Genomic DNA, 21,737 nt, shown 5'->3' with positions numbered 1-21,737 from the left:
CCTTAAAAGAGGCATTCAAAGTTCAAAGTCATCTAAACTCTAGAAGAAAAATACTAGACATCTAAGAAATAGTTCTCTTTTGATCATGTGCCAAATGTGATGAACTACATCTTATGACTACATCTTAAGACATTAAACAAGTTACAGCTGCCTCGATCTCACCGATCACCAGAGATCCACAGCCGTCGAGAGCTCAGGTCATGTGCTCTGAATCACTCAGTGAAGTTTGCAGAAGCAAGGAATTTTTTTTTACCTTTGACAACACCATGTCAACATTCTCATCATGCAGGTTTATATTTATTCATTACGGCTGACTCATACATCTGTAAAATGGTTTCTAAGAAATGAATGTGCAGCTCTTTTAAAATAAGAGCACTTTTAAAAATGAATGCAGCTGCTTTGTGTCCAAAGGGGTAGTAACACTTTATAATAACTTTCATTAAAAAAAATCATTAACAAGCATTATATAATGTTTAAATAATCATTACTTAATATATAATCACAAATCTAAAATATGAGATTATGTGCTTGTTAATGTTAACTAATGAACTTATTAAACATTACCGAATGATTAACAGATCATTTAATGTAAATTGAAATGCTTAAAAAATGTCATAAAACTTTCAATTCGTATGATCATGCATTTAAAAATAAATAAATAAATCTTCAAATGATTTTGACAGATGGTTTACAATAATTTAAAGCTTCATTAATAAATCGTTAACAAATATTTTATACTACTTAAACTGCTCATTGATTAATGTTTACAAATGTCTTTAAACTTTCAATGCATTTTAAAAATCTACAAATTATTTTACAGAAATTATACAATAGTTGCAAGCTTATTTGTTAATGTACTTTTAAAAGCTTACAAATGTCATTCAACTTCAGTTCACATATAAGCTAATCCTAATTTTTACATCTAAAAATGTTGTGAAAATACAACTTAATTATTATTTTTCAGCACTTTACAAACTATTCATGTTAACATTTTCATTAACTCATCATCACAGTCTGTAAAGGTCATATATTTGCAAACAATGCAATGTAATCAGATTGAATTGTGTTCCCTTATAGTAATCAAATTGACCCTTGTACACTGTTGACCACTTATCCAACCCTTAAACCAACCCATACACCAAACCTGTCCCTAACCTACCCGTGTCACACCTCAACAGCAGCAAGTGTTGCGCATTAACACAAGCTTTTAATCATTGTATAACATCATTTGTTGATTTTCAAGATGTGCATGATCATATGAATTAGAAGTTTAATGACATTTGTTGGCATTTTAATTTACATGAAATTTTAATTATTAGGTAATGTTTAATACATTTATTAGTAAACATTAACAAGCACATTATTTCACAGCATTACATGATGTTTGTTAATTATTTATTTATATATATATATATATATATATATATATATATATATGAACAAATAATCCATTACATAATGTTTGTTAATGATTTATTAATGAAAGTTATCATAAAGTGTTACCTGATAAATGTTTAAAGTTTTATTTATTCAAGCAGTTTAATTATATGTACTTTTCCAAATGTTCAGCTGTCAACTGCCAGAACACAACTGACAATGAGCATTCATTAAGAGGAATAAAAAGAAAGGAATGTTTTGGAATCTTCCAAAATTAAAAGTTGTCTTTTTTTTCTTTCTTTTTTTTTTTTTTTTTTTTAAATATAATCAAGGGCAAGATTTAGTTTCTCAACCTAGCAAAAAATTTGGATGTCATTGTGTCGTGTTGTTGTTGTTTTTTTGTTGTTGTTTTTTTTGAGTTTCTCTTTTTCAATAGTCATTCACTTTTTTTTTTCTTTTTTTTTTTACTGTGTCCTTCTTGGTGAAGACAGGGCCAAAGAGAATCATTCTGAAAAAGGAAGAAAAATGTAAAAGATTAGAAAAAAAGTATTTCTTTAATAGTCAAAAACTGTGAAAAAAACCTCAAGTTCTCCTCTCACCTTGTGTTAGACGGCTGGCACAGTGGTGCTGGGGACTTTGGCCTGATGAGCCTGCAGCACTGCTACTGCTTCATCCACCTGGAATATAAAGTATATTTTTATATATAGAATATTAACCTTTGTGCATCAATTAAAAAAAATAAATAAATAAAAAATTACACATAGGTTCATAGAGGACAAAAATGTCCATGTCCAAAAACTGTCATAACAATTTGAAGCTTGGTAGTACAGACTTAAGTTTGGTCTCATTTAAAATAAGACCCTTGGCAGATTATTGTTGAAGTTAAAAAACTAAAAAAAAAAAAAAAAAATACATGTTATAAAACATATTGAACACAAAAATTGCCTGAAAATTAACGGCATAAATCTAAACAAGTTGTGTTCCAAATTTGAGGTTGATATCTAAAAAAAAAAGAGCTTTTAGTAAGATTTTGTTTGGGTGCAGTACCAAACTTTTTCCATTAGATTTCAGCAAAGCTCCGCTGGCATACACAGTGGTGTACAGTATAATTTATCTCGCTCAAACATTACAGGTGCGGACACACAAACATTTTTTAGGACACACATACAAACCACACTCTGACATCCATATACACCCACACAATTATAGCTGCATAATTTATCCAACTGGCTCTATAATACATCAGAAAACAGGAATATTTTGATTTATAGGCAAAACCTGAAAAAATGGCACAATCTGGTAAATTTAAAATAATAATAATAATAATTTGAAGCCTTGCCTACAGAATGAAAACCTATTAACAATACTGCATCATTTTATAGTCAAATGGCCCTGGGATTAAAAATTGCAGTTTTAATGGGTTTCATTGAGGACATTTATTTGTCCTTAAGGTCCTGAAAGGAACAATTTTTTGTACCTAGTGTAAAACAGATTTATTAAAGGAAATGAAGATGAAATATTTAAATTCCAATAAAAATATCTGTGCCAAAATTTATGCAGTTGGCATTAACACAAGCAAAATGATAAAAAAATAAATAAACTGAAAGAGACAAAAATGCCCATAAGGTCACATAAGGGTTAAAAAAAAAAAAGGTTTTGGTTTGGGGATAAAACATATTCTTGACATTTCATTATCACTAAAAGTGGTGAGATCACATCACCGCTATCAGGAAAAACACAATAACAAATAACAAAACCAAGCATCCCATGAGCACTGACCTTTGACCTCAGGGACTCCGGAGACTCCAGCATGTGCAGCAGCTCAGAGTTGTCCATCTCCAACAGCATCCCGGTGATCTTTCCAGCCAGACTGGGATGCATGTTCTGGATGAGAGGGAACAGACGTTCACCTGTCGCAGAAGTGAGCATGTATGAGATATTCCATTGAAATTCTATTGACTTTTCTATTTGACATACATTTTAAAATATGCAACTGACATTTTAAAAATACACGTAAAATGCAAATATATTTATACTATACATAAAAACAAAAATGAGAAAATAAAATCACATTATATATATATATATATATATATATATATATATATATATATATATATATATATATATATATATATATATACTTGGATTTGATGTGCTAGCTCTAATTTCAGAATTCAAATTGTTAAGTACTTGAAAAATAATTATTATGCAATTATTATGTATTATACAGAACTTTATTATATTTTAAATGACTAAAAAACATATTGTTGACAAATGAGTAGAACCTAGGGGTTTAAAGGATAATAATGAAGATTGGTAAAGACTTACAACGACAATTAATATTTTTAGGGCTGCACTGTAATCCTTAAATAGAGACTTTTAATGACATCTAATGATTTTAAATATGCCTGACGAGATATATTGGTATATGTACTATTCTTGCAATGAATGGCATTTCTTCTGTAAATCACATTAAAAACGTTTGATGTCTTATTTTTTGCTCAGAAAAAATTAAACGAAACGGGACACATTCTAATACATGAAAAAAGCAAAACAGGAACAAGAGGATAAACTCACCCAACATCTGCTTCTGTTCTTGTGGAGGGACGGCAGCCAACATGGACGCCGTCAGAGGCTCCTGACCCTGAACGTGGACAGCAGGCTGAACGGGAGACAAATACATAAACATTAGAAACACTTTTTTTTTTTGCAAGATACACAAGCAAACAGGCACTCTGCGACGTTCTGGGGCAAAAAGCAAGTCAAATTTTGAAAACCCCTCTTCACTTACACATTGTTTCAGAGCAGCTTGACAGTAAATCATGATGTTAATGTTTATGTTAATATCTTCATCTTCAAAGTCACATTTATCAGATTAGAGCTGGACAATAACAGTTACATCTTGCAACAACATAATCAAGCAGTTGAGATTTGCTACATAGTATTAAACATTGCTTTGTGCATGCAATGAAGTTGCAGAGTTATATATCCAGCTGTATATAAAGAGCTGGATAAGTTATATTTTGTGACAAAAATAAATTCAGGCAGTTGAGACTTAATATATAGTAGGGGTGCACAATATTATCGGACCGATATCGGAATCGGCTGATAATGGCTTTAAATGTAAATATCGCCATCGGCCCGATATGAAAAAGTATGCCGATAAGAGGAATACATTAACTCACATGTGCTCAGGGTGTGCTAGCGATTAGATCACGTCAGCAGTGAGGCTCATTCTTGAAGCAAAGTTTTGCCTGATTGATGATTAGATTCACTGTTTTGGATCTGTTTTAGCAATGTCATATGACCCCTTTAAAAATAATTTGCTTATAATTTCCACACAGGAGAGACTTTGTATTGTTTCCAAACAAAAGGAAATATATCGGTATTGGCACAGGCACACTAGGATTTTTACTCCAATGTGAAAGTTGTAAAAACCAGATGGTTAATTGTGGCTTTAAATTATTATTTATGGTCAGAAAATGACAAACACTTTGTTTTTGAATTCTTTACAGTTTTCCAGTTATTTTTCCTTATTATCTTATCTTATATATATATATATTTCTAAGTTCTGCATGTTCTAATGAGTAATATTGCTTAAAATCAAGAAACAGGTTTGTGTTGCCTGATATTATTAATAATATAACATTTTTTTTGTCTCTTAGAAATACACATTTGATAGTAACTTGAGTTAGGATGCAGATGTAGATTTATATTCATTATCAAAAACAGTAATATCTGTAAAAATTGTAGCAATCTTATTTTATATGGTGTAATTATTCTGACTGTTTGAGATGTTTCTTTTAACCATTGCTCTTCCATAGTAGCATACATTTAGAATGATCATGATGAGTTAAAAACCCAAATATAGCACCTTAATACCATGGTAAAATGTACCATGGCTTCTAGATTTGTATGAAACACAGTATTCTAAATACATTTAGTATAAACGCATAAATGCTACAACTTAATCACAAAAAAATACTGTAATTATATTCCATTACTCCTCCTTCAATACATTTAATATATGTCCAAATTAATAATATAATACAGTTTGACACGAATATTCACAGTTCCCTATCTGTCGGTCACTACGAGTTATGTCAAACGACATATGAGGTCTCACTTGGGAGGCCAATCATCTCTGAGTTTAAGAGAAAACGCCAATGAAAATTGGCAAGTGGATTTTACATACCTGAGCCACTCCCTGTGCCTACGGGTATAAATAGGCGACAGGTGCATCCACTCTTCAGATTTTTGCTTTGGAGCCGAGTGATTGTATGAAAAGCTGTTATACTCCACAAAGCTATTCATCTCCTGTGTGTCGGGAAGCTGTTCTGGTTGGGGGTAGGGCGCGAACAGCGGTGTCCCAAGCAGAGAACCGCCGGCTAGTGCTCTGGGAGATTTGAGGGTGACAGTGAGAGCTTCTCTGCCGGGCCATGCCCCACGGACCTCTCACCCCTTCTGCAGTGCTTGTCCTGTGCGGCTGCTGGGTGATTCTGCTGGGGCTGTCTTACGGCAGTCCCAGCAAGTCATTCGGTTTGCTGCCGGGGGATCAGATGTCGATTGCAGCATCGGGGGATGGGCTGTTGACCTCTGTGGATGAAGATTTGGCGGGGCTGCCCTCCTCGGGTGTTGTCGCCACTGCCGAATCGGACCCAGAGTTGACAGCTGTGCTTGCCCGGGCAGCTGTCAGCATCAGGATGGAGGTGAATACACCGCCCAGCCCCGATTGCTCATGGCTGTTCGATTGGTTCTCTGTGTACAGCGCGGCTCACAACCGCGTTTTGCTCTGGTTCCTTTCTTCCCGGATGTGTATGGGGAAGTGACGTAGTCGTGGATGGCCCCTTTTTACGGCCAGAAGCTGCACGTTTCCTTCCTCCGTCCTCACTACCCTCGATGGTGGGGCAGCTAGGGGGTGTGTTGACATTACCCAGCAGGAGAGTGCGATTACGGTGCACTTGTGTCCGCAAAACCTCGCCACTGGGAGGAATAGTCCGCATCTTCTGTCCAAGGCCTGTAAGCTGTCGGCCGCTCTCGCTGCCAAGGCTTACAGTGCTGCGGGCCAAGCTGCCTCTGCCCTGCATGCCATGGCTATCCTGCAAATTCACCAAGCCAAGGCTTTAACAAATGCACGAGGGTAGAACCAACCCGAGGTTATTGCAGGAGCTGCGCACAGTGACTGTCCTCACCCTTCAAGGCGACAGAAGTCACGACGCAGTCCCTCGGGAAGGCGATGTCCACTCAGTAGTGCCATCTCTGGTTCAGCCTGGTCGAGATGAGAGACGTTGACAAAGTGCACTTTCTTGACGCTCCCATCTCCCAGGCTCGCCTGGGTGGCGTCGCTGTCGAGGGCTGTGCCCAGCAGTTCCCGGTAGTACAACAGCAGACTGAGGCATACAGCGCATCTTGCCCTGACGTGATCCTCTGGCTGCCACCGTTCCGTTGTGGGCCGTGCCTCACCCTGCTTGTCGCTGTGGGTGCCCTCCTGCATCCTCCACATCGGCTCCACCCTGAGCTGAGAGTTCTTCGAGGCCCTCGCGTCGAGCCCCATGCAGGAGAGCGCCCCCCCCCATGTCACATTCAGCCGCGAAATCATCAAAGAAGACGATGAAGCGGCCCTGACACAGGCAACTCGGAGATGTGGGAGACTGCTCTTCAGGAGGTAGCGGAGACAGTGCCACTCCTTCCCCCGGAGGAGGACCGGGTGGAGAATTATTTTTGTTCCGCCACTGGTCCAGCAGCCAGCAGTACCCACATTTTCAGCGGTACACAATAAAAGATCAATTTCCCTTTCCTCTGAGTTGCAAGGCTCGTGGGTTGACAATTAGCGACGCACTGCCTCCTCATTCTCACCCATGACGCCCCCTTTCGCCAGTGGCCAAGAGGTGGCTTTTCGGAGACGCAATGCCTCTCCACGCAGTTCTGGCCAGTTTCTTCCGGGAACACAGGGAGTTTTGCTGTGATGATTCAGAACGAGATGCTTTCTGGGCCATCCGACATAACTCCCCATCGCTGCACCACTGTGGGTATGTCAACTGTCCCTTTGGTGCCACTTGTACGGAGTTTGGGGGCGTGGCTTGCGCTGCCCAACCCATCACGCTGGCTCATTCAGACGGTTCAACTCGGTTACGGGATTCAGTTCGCTTGGCGACCTCCCAAGTTCAATGGCATTCTCGAGACTTTGGTGGCAGTCCGGGATGCCTCTGTCTCGTGCTTGGAGATTGCTGTCCTGCTGGCGAAGGATGCAATTAAACCGGTCCCTCCAGCCGAGATGAGGAGCGGGTTTTACAACGCTTACTTCATTGTACCCAAGAAAGGCGGTGGCCTTCGACCTATCCTGGATCTGCGTGTCTTAAATCGGGCCCTGCACAAGCTCCTGTTCAAGATGTTGATGCAGAAACGTATTATCAAATGCATCCAAACCCAGGATTGGTTTGCAGCGATCGACCTGAAGGACGCGTTCTTTCAGGTTTGCGTTCAAGGGTCGGGAATGGCAGTACAAAGTCCTCCCCCTCGGGCTCTCCTTGTCCCCTGTGTCTTCGCGAAGGTCGCGGTGGGCGCCCTTGCCCCACTCGGGGAAGTGGGCATCAGGATCCTCAACTATCTCGACGACTGGCTCATCATGGCCTAGTCGCTAGAGCAGTTGTGCAATCACATCGACCTGGTGCTCCGGCACCTCAGCCAGTTGGGGCTTCAGGTCAACTGGGAAAAGAGCAAGCTCTACCCTGCGCAGATAATCTCTTATCTCGGTATGGAGTTAGACTCGGTGAGTATGACGGCACGTCTCACCAGCGAGCGTGCCCAGTCAGTGCTAAACTGCCTGAGTTCCTTCAGAGGCAGGACAGTGGTACCACTGAAACCCTGATACCCTTCTGGGACCTCAATATTGTTCTGGCTGGACTTCAGAGGGGTCCCTTTGAGCCGCTTGTCTCAGTCGAGCTGAAGTTCCTGTCTAGACAGCGCTCCTGGTCGAGCTCACTTTCATCAAGAGGGTCATGGACCTCCAAGCAATTTCGGTAAGTGAAGAGTAACTTGTGTTCGGGCCGGCCTACTCTCACGTTGTCTTGAGACCCCGGCCTGGATACGTGCCCAAGGTTTCTACCACTCCCTTCCGACCAAGTGGTGAACCTGCAAGCACTGCCCCTGCAAGCACTGCCCACGTATATGCTCTGAGCAGCTCCTGGTCTGCTTTGGCAGAAAGGGAAGGCTGTCTCCAAGCAGAGGTTGGCCATTGCCTTGGCGTACCATTCCCAAGGCAAGTGAGGGCTCACTCCACACGGACTGTGGCCTCCTCCTATACGCTGGCACACGGCGCATCTCTGGCAGACATATATCGAGCTGCGGGCTGGGTGACACCTAACACCTTCGCGAGGTTTACAACCTTCGTGTAGAGCCAGTTTCTTCCCTTGTGTTGGGTAACAGGTAATTGTCAGGAAGGACTGGCTCAGTGTCACTCTTGCTGCGCCATTCCCCCTAACACAGGGATGCAAGCGCCTTTCTTCTCCCAGTAGAGTTCCCCGGTTGGTGTACCCTGGTCGAGCATCCTCCAGCACCCTCGGCGGTCAGACTTACTGGTGTTAGCATGCCCAGAGTCCCGGTCAGCCCCTGTACTGGGCTAAGTGTCCATATGGCTTGATTCCCTACGGGTAATCCCATATGTGTATTCTTCCATGGTACGGTTTCCCTCTTGGTAAACCTGTGTCTTTCCTTGACAGACTCGCTCTGTCAGTCTCTTCTGGCAGCTATTCCATCCCTACTCTAAGGTAGGACCTGCCTCAGAGACCCATTCCATATGTAGTACTGCCTCCTGGATCAGTCCATATCAATATCACCACATGTCACCTCCCTACGGGTAGGATGTGGTCTCTGTAGCGACCTTTTCCTAAGGCTCGCTTCTCCATCGTTCTGCCAAGCTGAAAGAACAAATAGGAAAGATTTGAAGCAATCTTTCACTGAAGGTTGAAATCCCTTCCAAAAACTTTTTGTGGATGGAACAGCAGCATGGTCTTCTCCAGCAGTGATGTACTCACCCTTTTGATCCCCTTCGGTACCAAGGTCAGTGAATTTGCGCTGGGGCTTTGGGAAGGTTACGACCTTAAGCGTAGCTTTTGTGACACGCCGCAACTTGTCAACAATTGCAGTGTCACAGGGTTGTGATGGTGTTCAGGTTGTGGTGTTTTCCATAGGAACCCATATGTCATTCGACATAACTCATAGTGACCGACAAATAGGGAACGTCTCGGTTACGTACGTAACCCTCATTCCCTGATGGAGGGAATGGAGACGTTATGTCCCCATGCCACAACCTTGAACCATTCGCTGTTGCCGGGACACGTTCTCGGCTCCTCAGTGTAAAACCTGTAGAGTGGATGCACCTGTCGCCTATTTATACCCATAGGCACGGGGAGTGATTAAGGTATGTAAAATCAACTAGGCAATTTTCATTGCCGTTTTCTCTTAAACTCAGAGATGATTCGCCTCCCAAGTGAGACCCCATATGTTGTTCGACATAACGTCTCTGTTCCCTCCATCAGGGAACGAGAGTTACATACGTAACCGAGATGTTCTGACTCATTAGAACATCTTCTCTAGTGAGTTTGCGTCATGCCACTATTTGAACTTTGATCCGAGCGGATAAACAGTCTGAGTGGCGCTCTACAAATGACTATCGCTCTTTCGTTCCACCTTTGCCGCATAAACATTGTATCTTATCGAAGACTTATCGAACTCTATACATAAAGTTAACATTTTGCCATATGCATAGTGTTAAAAGCTATGCAAGGTGCAAAAGTTATGCAAACGTTTCATTAGGGATGTAATCATTCACTCAACTCACGATGCGATACAGATAAACAATACTGATTTCACGATTCAATTTTCTCAAGATTTATAACAAAATTAGATTTAAGCAGAGGCGTACAGTAGTGAAGTATTTTTACTCTGCTTTAAAAGTACTTTTCAAGTGTCTGTTCTTTATCAGAGTGTTTTTCTTAAGAAATTTTTACTTCACAACATTCCAAAGCATAATATTGTACTTTTTACTGCACTACGTTTCATATTAAATATCATTTAATACTTTATTACATTAGAAATCTGTTACTTTCTTACTTTTTCTTGAGTTAAAGTAATTCAAAGATTTACATGAGTACAAGAAATTAATACTTTTTTTAATGTTCTTAAGTATTAAGGTTAAAACAAACAAAAATTATTTATGAAATATAGTGCAGTAAAAAGTACAATATTATGCTTTTGGAATGTAGTGAAGAAAAGTTTTCCAAAGAAAAACACTCTAATAAACTACAGATACTTTTTTAATTTACTTGAGTAAATTAAAAATACTTCACTACCATCTGCCTCTGTATTTAAGACAAATTTTGTTTTTAAGAGTTGTTTTTTTTTTTCTTTTTTTTTTCGCTATAGTCTCATTTTCGTCAGTGAAAAAAAAATTAATGGCGAAAATTATTCTTCAAAGAAATTAACACTGAACCAGAAATTTGGGGGAGGGAATAGGAAACGTTCCAGTAAAAATGAAGCGAGTATCTGTTGCAGGAGCACTTTCAGCTGAGTGAGCTTGTGCTGCTGTGGGTTGCAGACTCCAGGTGCGTATTTGTACCAAAGCCAGTAGAAAGCAAGCCTGCAACCGTTAGCTGAAAAAGCGTAATGGCTAAAGCTAACACTTCCGGTCTGGCAGTACGTGGGAAAGGAGACCAGAGGCCGCTTTTTCTTAATGAATGTCAGTGGAGGAGAGGCTTCACTACGCTGAATAAACAGCTTTTTAGAGGAAACGGCTATCATTTAATGAATCGAAAGCCTATCTGCTTCAACATGTTTTACACTTAACAATACATTTATATTTAACTATTTTTAGAGTAAACCACAAAAAAAAAAAAAAATGTTTTATAAAAAAAGTCACTGACTTTTTGTGGCAGGTGGGATTCACCTTACGACATTCTCATTCATTCCTATGGTATCAGTAAACGGCTGTTGAGTGTCGTACAACTCTGATTGAAATTCAATGACGTCAAGGCTGTAATGTGATTGGTTATAAAGGCACATGTGACCCGAGCTAGCCATTATGCTTTCTCCATTAGAAAATAATACAGACCCTCTCATCTCCCTATAGTAAGACAAACTCTGTTTGTACTGTGGCACTCCTCTCACCTGAGCTGCTCCTGTGGCTGCACCTGTGGCGGTGGGATGAGGGCCCATGGCCTGAGACACTGCAGGGAACAAAGAGCACAATCTGGATCAGTGAACTGCAGAAACACACTCATCGGCCCTCATTCATGAAACCTGCATAAATATGAGTACATTCCAAGTAATTTGCACGTAAAACAGACCTTTCTGAAAAATATTCTCTGGATTCACAAACGCTTTGTAAACATCAGATTTGATAGTTAAACGTGTATGTTAATGAATTCCAATCATTAGTAAATAGGGCGCTCATGCACACTCATTCACAATTAGCATAATCCCAGCCTATGAATTACAGCTACGCAAATTGTGTGTCCAGGAATGCAGTGGAACATTCTGGTCTACTTTCTCAGGTTTGGCTCCAGTATATTGCAGAAAAAAAAGACTAATAGGCCATATGCCTAACAATAAATATTCAATAAATAAATATAACGTGTGTCCACCGAAGAGTTTTTAGCCAGCTGAAAAAATGTCAGGCGCTTTTTTTTTAAAATGACCAGCAGGTGGAGCTTGGGAACTTTTTGGCGGCACAGCATTTTTCCAGCTGAGACACTTTAGTTGCTATGATTTGGAATAGTCGTCGTACAAGTACTGTAGGATGGGATGGTTACATTTACATTTACTCCTTTAGCAGACGCTTTTATCCAAAGCAACTTACTAATGAGGACAATGGAAGCAATCCAAATCAACAAAAGAGTAATGATATGCAAGTGCTATAACAAGTTTTAGCCTAATGCAGTACACGTAGCAAGGTTTTTAGGTTTTTTATTTTTTATTATATAATAAATAAAAAGAAAACAGAATAGAAAAAGAACAGAGCAAGCTAGTGTTAGATGCCTTTTTGCTTTTGTTAACTGTATAATAAATAAAAAGAAAACAAATAGATAAAATACAAAAAGTGTCCGTGTATTTTTGGTCCGTGTACTTTTTCATTCATTCATTATTCTATTTCGGAACGAAAGATGAAATTTAAAAAAGGGTGCAGCTTGGTTTTTTGTTTAAAAGAAAAAAAAGCAGAAATTGCTGTATTTTGTTTTCCAAATGTATTGTTGTCATCAAATAATAGTATTAGAAATTGGACGAAAAAATGAAAAAAAGGTCAGTGTACTTTTGCGTGGTCCGTGTACTTTTTTGTTCATTCATTATTCTATTCCGGAACGAAAGATGAAATTTAAAAAAGGGTGCAGCTTGTTTTTTTGTTTAAAAGAAAAAAAAGGAGAATTGGCTGTATTTAGTTTTCCAAATGTATTGTTGTCATCAAATAATAGTATTAGAAAATTGGACAAAAAAAAAAAAACAAAAAAAGGTCAGTGTATGGTCTGTGTACGTTTTGATCATTTAATTTCTTATTTAGAATTCAGTAACGAGAAATGGAAAAATGGCTCATTTATTAGTTTTTCCGTTTAGTTTAACAAACGGAAAAAGAGTTTTTGGCTCGATATCTCATTTTTTCGTTTGAGGTTTACAAATCGGTTTATGGCTTCAATATTTCATTCGCACTTGTGGGCGGTGCTGAAACACTCCTCTCATCTGATTGGTCGAATCGCTCCTCCTTCAGCACGTCTTTTCATTCTTTCAGGCAGAATAAGAGTCAGTACTATAATGTCTGAAACCACCACTCACTGTTAATTAACATAATAATTGAATCAGATGTTGCTGGACACATAATTCGCGCTGCTGTGACTTGCAAGTGACCCCTTTAAATTATTTCTAGGTTACAGTATTGTATGAATATTGTCCCACTGATAAATACAGTGCAAATAGTTCTGTATCCTTGGATAAAAGTGAAGTGGAAATAAAAATAAAAAATAGACTGAACAGTTCCATGATAATATGTCTGTAACATTTACCACTCTCTCTTTTCAGTCTAAGGCACTAGGTATGTGTGTGTGACATTAATACATAATTGTGAAAATGAATATAGTTAAATTTATGAAATAAATTAGTAATATTAGTTTTATTACATACTAAATTGGTTGGTGTTTCTCTTCTTAGTCTTCTTTGTTGGGCTTGAGAAAGCCAAAATATATTTGTACATGATTATTATTTATTATGAGAGTAATTGACACGGACTAGAACTTTAATGTTTCACCAAATTCAGTTCAGATCTTCAGACTCGTCTGACTCGTTGCTGTATAACTGGTCAGACTTTTACCTTCTCAAAAAATCCTAGTGACTTTTGTTATGTGAGCAAATATGGCCGTAATACTTAATGTCCACTAGAGGGGGCGACAGGATTTCTGTTTACATCAGTTTAAATGACAAATAAATACATGAATTTCATGTGTACTGCCATGAATATGCCATATCTGTGTACAAGAAAATACTTCACACTTCAAGTTGTACAACTACTTAAAACTTCCCATTCTGGCTTTTTCAACCTACCTCCAAATTTATTTTAAGATATAGTTTATTCACACTGGTTTATGCATTCAATGTTTGTCCTTCTGGAACTTTTATTTTTCATGAGCTGTATATTTTAAGATGTACTAGGTGTTGATAGATCACATGCACTGAATGTAAAGAGTTAATGTCAGGACTCTCAGTCCTGCTTCTGGAGGCCCAGTGTCCTGCAAAGTTCAGCTACCCCGAATAAACACACCTAAACTAAGCAAGGTCTTCAGGATCTGTAGCAATGTCCAAGAAAGTGTGTTGGAGCTGAACTCTGCAGAACATGGTCGCAAATCAAGGAGCTGTTGGAGGCAGAGGTACACACACACCAAAAAAAACTGCATCTTTAAATATCCTAACCAAATCACAGTAAACTAGAAAGAACAAATATGGTGCTAAAACAGTAACATGGGTATTGCTCATGTTCAGTCTATTCAATGCTACATTCAGTGCAAGTGTGTGGCCCTCTATTCTACATTTGACTTGCTGTTTTCCAAAACATAATCATTTTTATTTGGCACCAGCTGCAGTAGTTAATGTTATTTTATATTATACAGCTATCATTGAGCTAAGTCTACCATGAAAAGGCCTTTTCTAAGGTTATTGCTTTGGGAGTCTTCTACAATAGGTTTTCAAATGATTCTCAAACGATTTGTTCGAAACAGTTCTACAATTTAGTTTCTCTAAACCTCTCCTATTGTCGAGCCTCGTTGATTATAACAGATTTTTGTGAGATTGTGATAAACTGAAATGAATGACAGCCTTAAAATTATTATAGGGAGCGCAGACCGCGCTTTCTTGGCCAATTCATTCAGAATTTAACCAATTTTGTTTTTTCATTGTGCTGTTGGACCAGTGACAGCTGCATGCTCCAAACATCCGCATATAGACTGCGACCAAAATGGTCGCTATTTAAAAAATAAATTACATTACCATATTATTATAAACTATGATAAAAGTTAATCAAAATGCATTGATTAATGACATGTTGTAGCAAAAAAAAAAAACGCAAATGATGTGCTAGTGCTACCAACTGCTAAAGTGCAAAACAGCGACCGGTGGGAAGAATGAGTCTACCAATGAGTCTACCATGCTTTTTAATTATCTCGTGAGAATTGGATCACATCCTCAGAGTAACAGCTGATTAAATACCAATATGTAGTTTAGACGTAACGGTTGTCTATACTGTACAAACGGTATATTCTATCCCCATACCTATATCCATCACGGAAAAATGCATGTTTAAAATTTCAATTAAACAACGTTTGGTATTTTTTTTAAGCCATTTAGTTTAAGAGGGCATAGGAAGTGTCCTCATAAACCATGTTTACGTTGTAATACCCATGTCATTATAGACATTTTTGTGTCCCCATAAACCATATACAAGAACACACACACACTAGGGTGACCAGATGTCCCGGTTTCGCTGAAAAAGAACCTGTATGTGTAGGAAACAGTCACGGCTCGTATCAGTATTTTATATGCAGTTATGAGAGAGGGAGAGCAGTTATATTAGGCGCGTTCAACTTGAAGCAGCACTGCTCAGAATGATCACTGTATGACATCAAAGTACCGCGAGAGCGATTCAAATGCATTGGATCCATGTGCTCTCTTATCGCTCTCGCGGTACTTTGATGTCATACAGTGATCATTCTGTGCAGCGCTGCTTCAAGTTTAACGCGCCTATCAACTTCGTGCGATTGCTTCGGAAATTGGCAGGTCGTAAAATCGTGTCGTATACCACCTCGTCCGTACGATTTTTAGAAAAACTCACTCATGACGTGTGCGTGGACATACGATCTTCCGACCATCCGAATTCGCACCGTGTACGCCCGCCTTAAGAAACGGAAAACAAAAATTTAGCTGGATTTTTTGTATTTTTGTTTATGGGTAAAAAATTAGATTATGCTTTAATATTTGTTTTTTTTTTAAATATTTATTTTGAATGTGTGGGTGGCGCTGAAATGCCCCTTTCATCCCTTCTGTACTGCCCTGATACACAGCAACCGCAAACTCAGTTCATTTTCAACAGGAGAGAAGCGGCAGGCGAGCTGAGTTTATTAATCCTGCGTATTATTTGCGAGCGGCGTTTACATATATATATATATATATATATATATATATATAAAACATGTCTTCATTTGCTATTACAAACAACAGCACCTAAAGCTATATCTTGTAGAGCGCAACAAGTAGGCTACTGCACTTCTCCGGTCGGCGGATACCGATCTGCACGCACCATCCTGATAACAGCGGAAAGAGCTTCAGCTCCGTCAGTTTTGGTCGTAAGACACCCTCAATAACAAAACGTTACAAAACTCTGTTGTAAAATAAAGACACCTAACAGGGTGTGCTTTCTGCCATTTCGATCTGTCTCCCTGAACTTCTTTCTGAATCTCGTCAGAAATGAACTAGGCTCATGCATCACAGACAAAGAACCATGTCTATGGATAGCGCGAAATGTCTATTTCTAAAAGAAACAATTTAAAATAGGATATATATATTATATTATATATATATATATGTTTATGTAATTCACATGAAACCGACAAGAGGTGCAGTGTTTCCCATCTGAACTCTGTAATGTGGTCACACCCACATTCTATTCATACTGTCATCATCCCTGGGATTTGGGAATTCAGTTCATAATTCCAAGGTATAACCTATAATTTGTATTTAAGAATTACAATAGGCCAATTATGGTTAAAACTTAAGTAAATATTTATTATTTATTAATAATTATTATAGTATTTTATCATAAATATTATTATAAATATATTTATGTGGGGTAGTGTTTTTAACATGAAACTGTGTTATTATGTAAAAAATAAAAATAAATGAATAAATAAGTTCTGCTGTTGTTTGTAATGAAATGTTTTTCTAAAAGGCCTAGAATAAAATGAGTAGGCAAAAATTTGTAGTATCATATTTTATTCCATGTCATTGTAGATCACATAGGCTAAAATTCAAATGCCATTTTATTGGTTATGAATAAAGAAATTTCTGTTTTGTCAATAGCATGCAGCAGGCATGGAAAAAAAAAAATAATATATATATATATATATATATATATATATATATATATATATATATATATATATATATATAGAATAGAGAAGCTAGTGTTAGTTTTTTTTTTTTTTTTTAAGAATACAAGCAGTTAATAAATGAATAGAGTGCAAGTCTAGAAGGGGCAAGGTTTTTTTTTTTTTTTTTTTTTTTTTTTTTAAAGAATAGAATTAGAATAGAGAGTGCTAGAGCTAGAGGATCAAATAAAGATGTAAGAGATGTGGTTGGTCACTATTTGTCCCACCCCCCACACCCATCCTCTATTTACGTCTGGGTAAATAGTTATATTTAGGATAGTAAGGTATTATCTACCTTTTCATATTAAAAAGTTATGACCAGTCTTGAAGAAAAAAAAAAAAAAAAAAAGATGACTAACTTTTTAAGATTAGTCTAAACAGTTTAGGCAACCGGACCAGTTCTTTATTTACCCTTGCAAGACACCCCCCACCCCCTCATAAAAACACTTTCTCATTGGATCTAAGCAAATCTTATAGGTGACCTATTTTGATCACAAAAAAGTGAGTGGTCACTGAAAGGTGAGGCGTTTGTATGTACGGTGCGTATAACCGCAAGGTTCAAGGCTCACCCATGCGCTGGGGCGCCATCACCCGTGGGACCTGGAAGGTGGGACGCATGGCGCCGAAGGTATGCGGACGGGGCGCCGAGGGCCTGACGGTGTTGGGCATGGCCTGGAAATCTGGAACGGAGATGAGAAACAGAGTAGTGAAATAAAGAGCTTTGGTGGGCTGTGCAAGTGTGTGAGCGGATGTGGGCGGGGACTAAGTGTGTGTGGGCGGAGACTCACACTGAGGTTGAACACATTGGCGGAGCAGAGCAATCTGACCAGGGGTATAGTAATCAGCACGATTCTGAGCCTGTCAATCAAACAAAGAGAGAGAAACACAACCGGTTATGAGTAAAAACCACATCATTGCTGCTAATGCATGGTTACTTCCACAAATAAGCTCAACTGTCTAATGTAAACTGCAGGTTTTATGAAGGCCAATTTACATTAAATTTAGTCATTTAGCAGGTGCTTTTATCCAAAACGACTTAAAATTGAGGACAATGGAAGCAATCAAAACAAACAAAAGAGCAATTAATGCAAGTGCTATACAGGTAAGTCTCGGTTAGCCTTACGAAGTACATGTAGCAAGGTTTTAATTACATAATAAAAAGAAAACAGATAGAATAGGAAAAGAATAGAGCAAGCTAGTGTTAGGCCTTTTTTGCTTTTGTTAATTCTATAATAAATAAAAAGAAAACAAATAGATAGAATACAAAAAGATTAGAGAAGCTAGTGTTTTTGGTAACACTTTATAATAACTGCATGCTATTTATCATTAGTTAAGCATTAGAAAACAGTTAATTCATCATTTATAAAGCATTAATAGACATTAATAAGCAGTTTATAAATACAGATATAAATGTTTTATACTTGATTTAAAAGCATATATATAATGTATTTAATAATTGTTTTTTCATACTTTATTAATGATCAATTTATCATTTCTAAATGAAGTACATAAATATTTACACACCAGTTATTAAGGAGTTGTCAGTGGTTCATAAGATCACTTAGAAATTGTAAGTAAATGATTAATAAACTATTTAAATGTGCATTCATACATCGTATTATTCAGACATATAGTAATAGTTACTTAGAGTGTTAATAAATGGTTTATTAACATGTATTTCTACTTTAATTCAGGGTTAATTCAGGTAGTTATAAAACATATGTAGTTGTTAACTATTTTTGTGAGCTCATCTAAAGTGAGGTACTATTTATGCCTTGTAAAGCTTTTACAAATGAGATTTAAAGGCTGTTAATATTTCTATGTTCTGTATCACTGTGTTGTGTTTGTTTCCTTTTTCTGTTTAGAAGATAACTGAGCCTTTAAATATCCTTTATAAATGCTTTACAAGGCATAACTAGTCCTCACTTTAGATGAGCTCACATAAATAGTTAACTGACCATTACTAAATGCTTTGTAACTACCTGAATTTACTACATTTACTTACAATTTCTTGTGAACTTATGAATCACTGGCAACTCCTAAATAACTGGTTTGTAATTAATGCTATACTTTATTGAGAAATGATAAATTGATCATGAATAAAGTATGATAATACGATGATTAAACACATTATAGATATGCTTTTAAATCAAGAATAAAGCATTTATATCTGTATTTATAAACTGCTTATTTATGTCTATTAATGCTTTATAAATTATGAATTTTCTGTTTACTAATGCTTAATTAATGATCAATAGTGTGCAGTTATTATAAAGTGTTACCGTGTTTTTTTTTTTGTTTGTTTTTTTTTCAATAAAACAAGCAGTTAGTAAATGAATAGAGTGCAAGATTTTAGCCTTTAAAATTTAAACCTTTGAAGTCCATGTAAAGCACTCGTGGAAAAGCTGCTGTTGCTCTCAACTGTCTTCCTCTAGCAGCTTATATAAATAAGGAGACCAAGCTGTTTTGTAAATTATTGCAACCAGGTCTTATACATTTATGTGACAAAGGCATAACTAGCTAGCAAACTGTAGGCTGTTGTAAATAACAGTAATGAGAGTAACTTTTTTCTCATATCGCCCAGCCCTAGTCACATATTTGAATCTATTATAAACCGGTTCGCGGTTCATTGTTACATCCCTAACAATTAGGGCTGTCAAAATGGCTGAAAAAACTAAATTCCAATTTTGTACTTAAATATCATCAATATTCGAATTATATTCAAATTTAAAAGGCATGATTTCAGTTGAGCAGAAAAAGCTTAATTGGCTTCTCTCCTGAGGCCAGAAGAGGGCGCATCGAGCAAAATATTACTAATGCACGTTTCTTCAAAGCAATAAAATAACATGACTATCTTTGAAAAAAAAGTGCATAATGTTTAAATTAATGTTTATAAACCATATATTATAAATTAAGCTGCTTAATTAGAAACAAAACAGCATCATGTATGTATATATGTATATAGTTTAATACCAAGGACTGAAAACCAATCACAAAGAGTACTTTTTCATTTAAAAACATGAGATGCATTGGGATGGGGAAAAACCACCATAAAGTCTTTATAAAAATTTTAAAAAAGCATAACTATCACACATCTTACAAAACATTCTACTCTCCTGCTCTTTTGTGCGAGACGCAAGTGCAATGGTGATAGATGTCCTTCTAGAAAATGCGATAAATATGCGTTCTGATAAATATGATAAATATATGATAAATATGCTGTTTCCCTGGTAACACTGTACACAAAGCAGCACTAAGCTCACAAATGCAGCTTTATCAGGCATTACAGGCATGATGAAATGAAAATGAGACCAATCAGACCAATCACCACAGATTAGCATCACGCAAATGAGGAGTTTGGAAAAAATGAATCATTGAGCGAATCGTTTGGTAGTCATTGAGCAAGTAAGGTAAAAATAAATGCATGTTATAAGACAATGAAAGTGTTTTTTGACCTTGCATGCATGTCAGACTGTTGTTGGGGACCTTTGTTAACCCATAATAGGGACACTTTAATCTTTTCCAATAAGTTCAAACTGATTTTTACATTTTATGAGCATTTTTACCTGTATAATGCCATTATTTTTTCTGAAAGTGTCCATTACATTTTGAGTCAAATTCTTACATTTAATCAGTGAATTAGAATAATAAGACATTTGGGCTGTTACCAAGCAAATGAAATCAACACAGAAGCTGAATCTGAAGTGGCATTTAGATGTACACACTGTTTAATACAAGATTTGGCTGCATTTAACCTGGAATTACAAATGCATTAATAATGTTTTGCTATATTAAACATAAAATGTTGAATACTGATTTTTGAAATTATTTAAATTATAAAAGAAACTATAAACGTGATATTAAAACCACCAGTTGGTGGCAGCAAGTCACTGTTAATAAGTGAGTCATTGCGACTGAACCAAATAATTTAAAAGGTAGATTCATTCAGGAACGAAACACCGTCAGAGACGCAAGACAGTGCTGTGGCTGGAATTATTTTTGTTGTCGAAACACAGCAAAAACAGGAAATATGGTGTTTAAAACATAAGTCTCTTAATTAACTTATTGTTTATAGAACTATTGTAAAAACAAATGTATGTCACATGTGTAATCATGGAACTTTTTGGAGAAAAACGGTACTCTGTGTGAAATTGATTAACTATATGAAGTGGTATAAATACATACACTCCCCCCCATGTCTTGAATTTGTAATCATTCTACATGTATTTCATTAGACTGAATCATGCAGTGAAAGAACACACTCTAAATGCAAACTCGCACTAGTCTAGACTGTAGGTGTGTTTTGAATATTATTTTAAAAACACTCCATAACAAAAAATCGCAAACAGTAAAAATCAAAATTTACTAAAATAACACATACAATATACACTACTGCTCAAAAGTTTGGGATCAGTAAGATTTTTAATGTTTTTAAAGAAGTTTCTTCTGCTCAACAAGGCTGAATTTATTTGATAAAAAATACAGAAAAAAACTTTAATATCGTAAAATATTTTTACAATTTTAAATACCAGTTTTCTATTTATATACTCTAAAATAGAATGTATTGCTGTGATCAAAGCTGAATTTACAACTTCATTACTCCTGTCTTCAGTGTCACATGATCCTTCAGAAATTGTTGTAATTTGCTGATTTATTATCAGTGTTGGAAACAGCTGCACTGCT

The 21,737-nt window shown here is 37.1% G+C and overlaps 2 protein-coding genes across 5 annotated transcripts in view; both read right to left on the bottom strand.

Moving 5' to 3' along the window:
* Positions 1 to 21,737, bottom strand: part of LOC109056731 (E3 ubiquitin-protein ligase TRIM39-like) — an 820,810-nt gene that overhangs the window by 149,426 nt on the left and 649,647 nt on the right. The window lies entirely within an intron of this gene.
* LOC122137617 (polyadenylate-binding protein 1A-like) lies at positions 1,822 to 17,991 on the bottom strand. Its single transcript, XM_042725330.1, has 7 exons — positions 17,843 to 17,991; positions 17,624 to 17,734; positions 11,545 to 11,603; positions 3,958 to 4,042; positions 3,157 to 3,287; positions 1,977 to 2,054; positions 1,822 to 1,885 (listed from the first exon to the last, which is right to left on the bottom strand). The coding sequence occupies exons 2-6, from the start codon at positions 17,721 to 17,723 to the stop codon at positions 1,983 to 1,985; spliced, it is 447 nt and encodes a 148-aa protein (XP_042581264.1). The 5' UTR covers positions 17,724 to 17,734; positions 17,843 to 17,991; the 3' UTR covers positions 1,822 to 1,885; positions 1,977 to 1,982.

The sequence above is a fragment of the Cyprinus carpio genome, chromosome B6, assembly GCF_018340385.1.
Source record: "Cyprinus carpio isolate SPL01 chromosome B6, ASM1834038v1, whole genome shotgun sequence".
Taxonomy (NCBI): domain Eukaryota; kingdom Metazoa; phylum Chordata; class Actinopteri; order Cypriniformes; family Cyprinidae; genus Cyprinus; species Cyprinus carpio.
Note: the sequence above shows the minus strand (reverse complement) of the source record. Positions and strands in the feature narration are given on the sequence as shown.

Coding starts and splice junctions, on each gene's coding strand:
- LOC122137617 (XM_042725330.1), bottom strand. CDS start 17,723: ATGCCCAACACCGTCAGGCCCTCGGCGCCCCGTCCGCATACCTTCGGC. Junction 11,604..17,623: donor GATGGCGCCCCAGCGCATGG/GTGAGCCTTGAA, acceptor TGTTCCCTGCAG/TGTCTCAGGCCATGGGCCCT. Junction 4,043..11,544: donor CAGCCACAGGAGCAGCTCAG/GTGAGAGGAGTG, acceptor TCTCCCGTTCAG/CCTGCTGTCCACGTTCAGGG.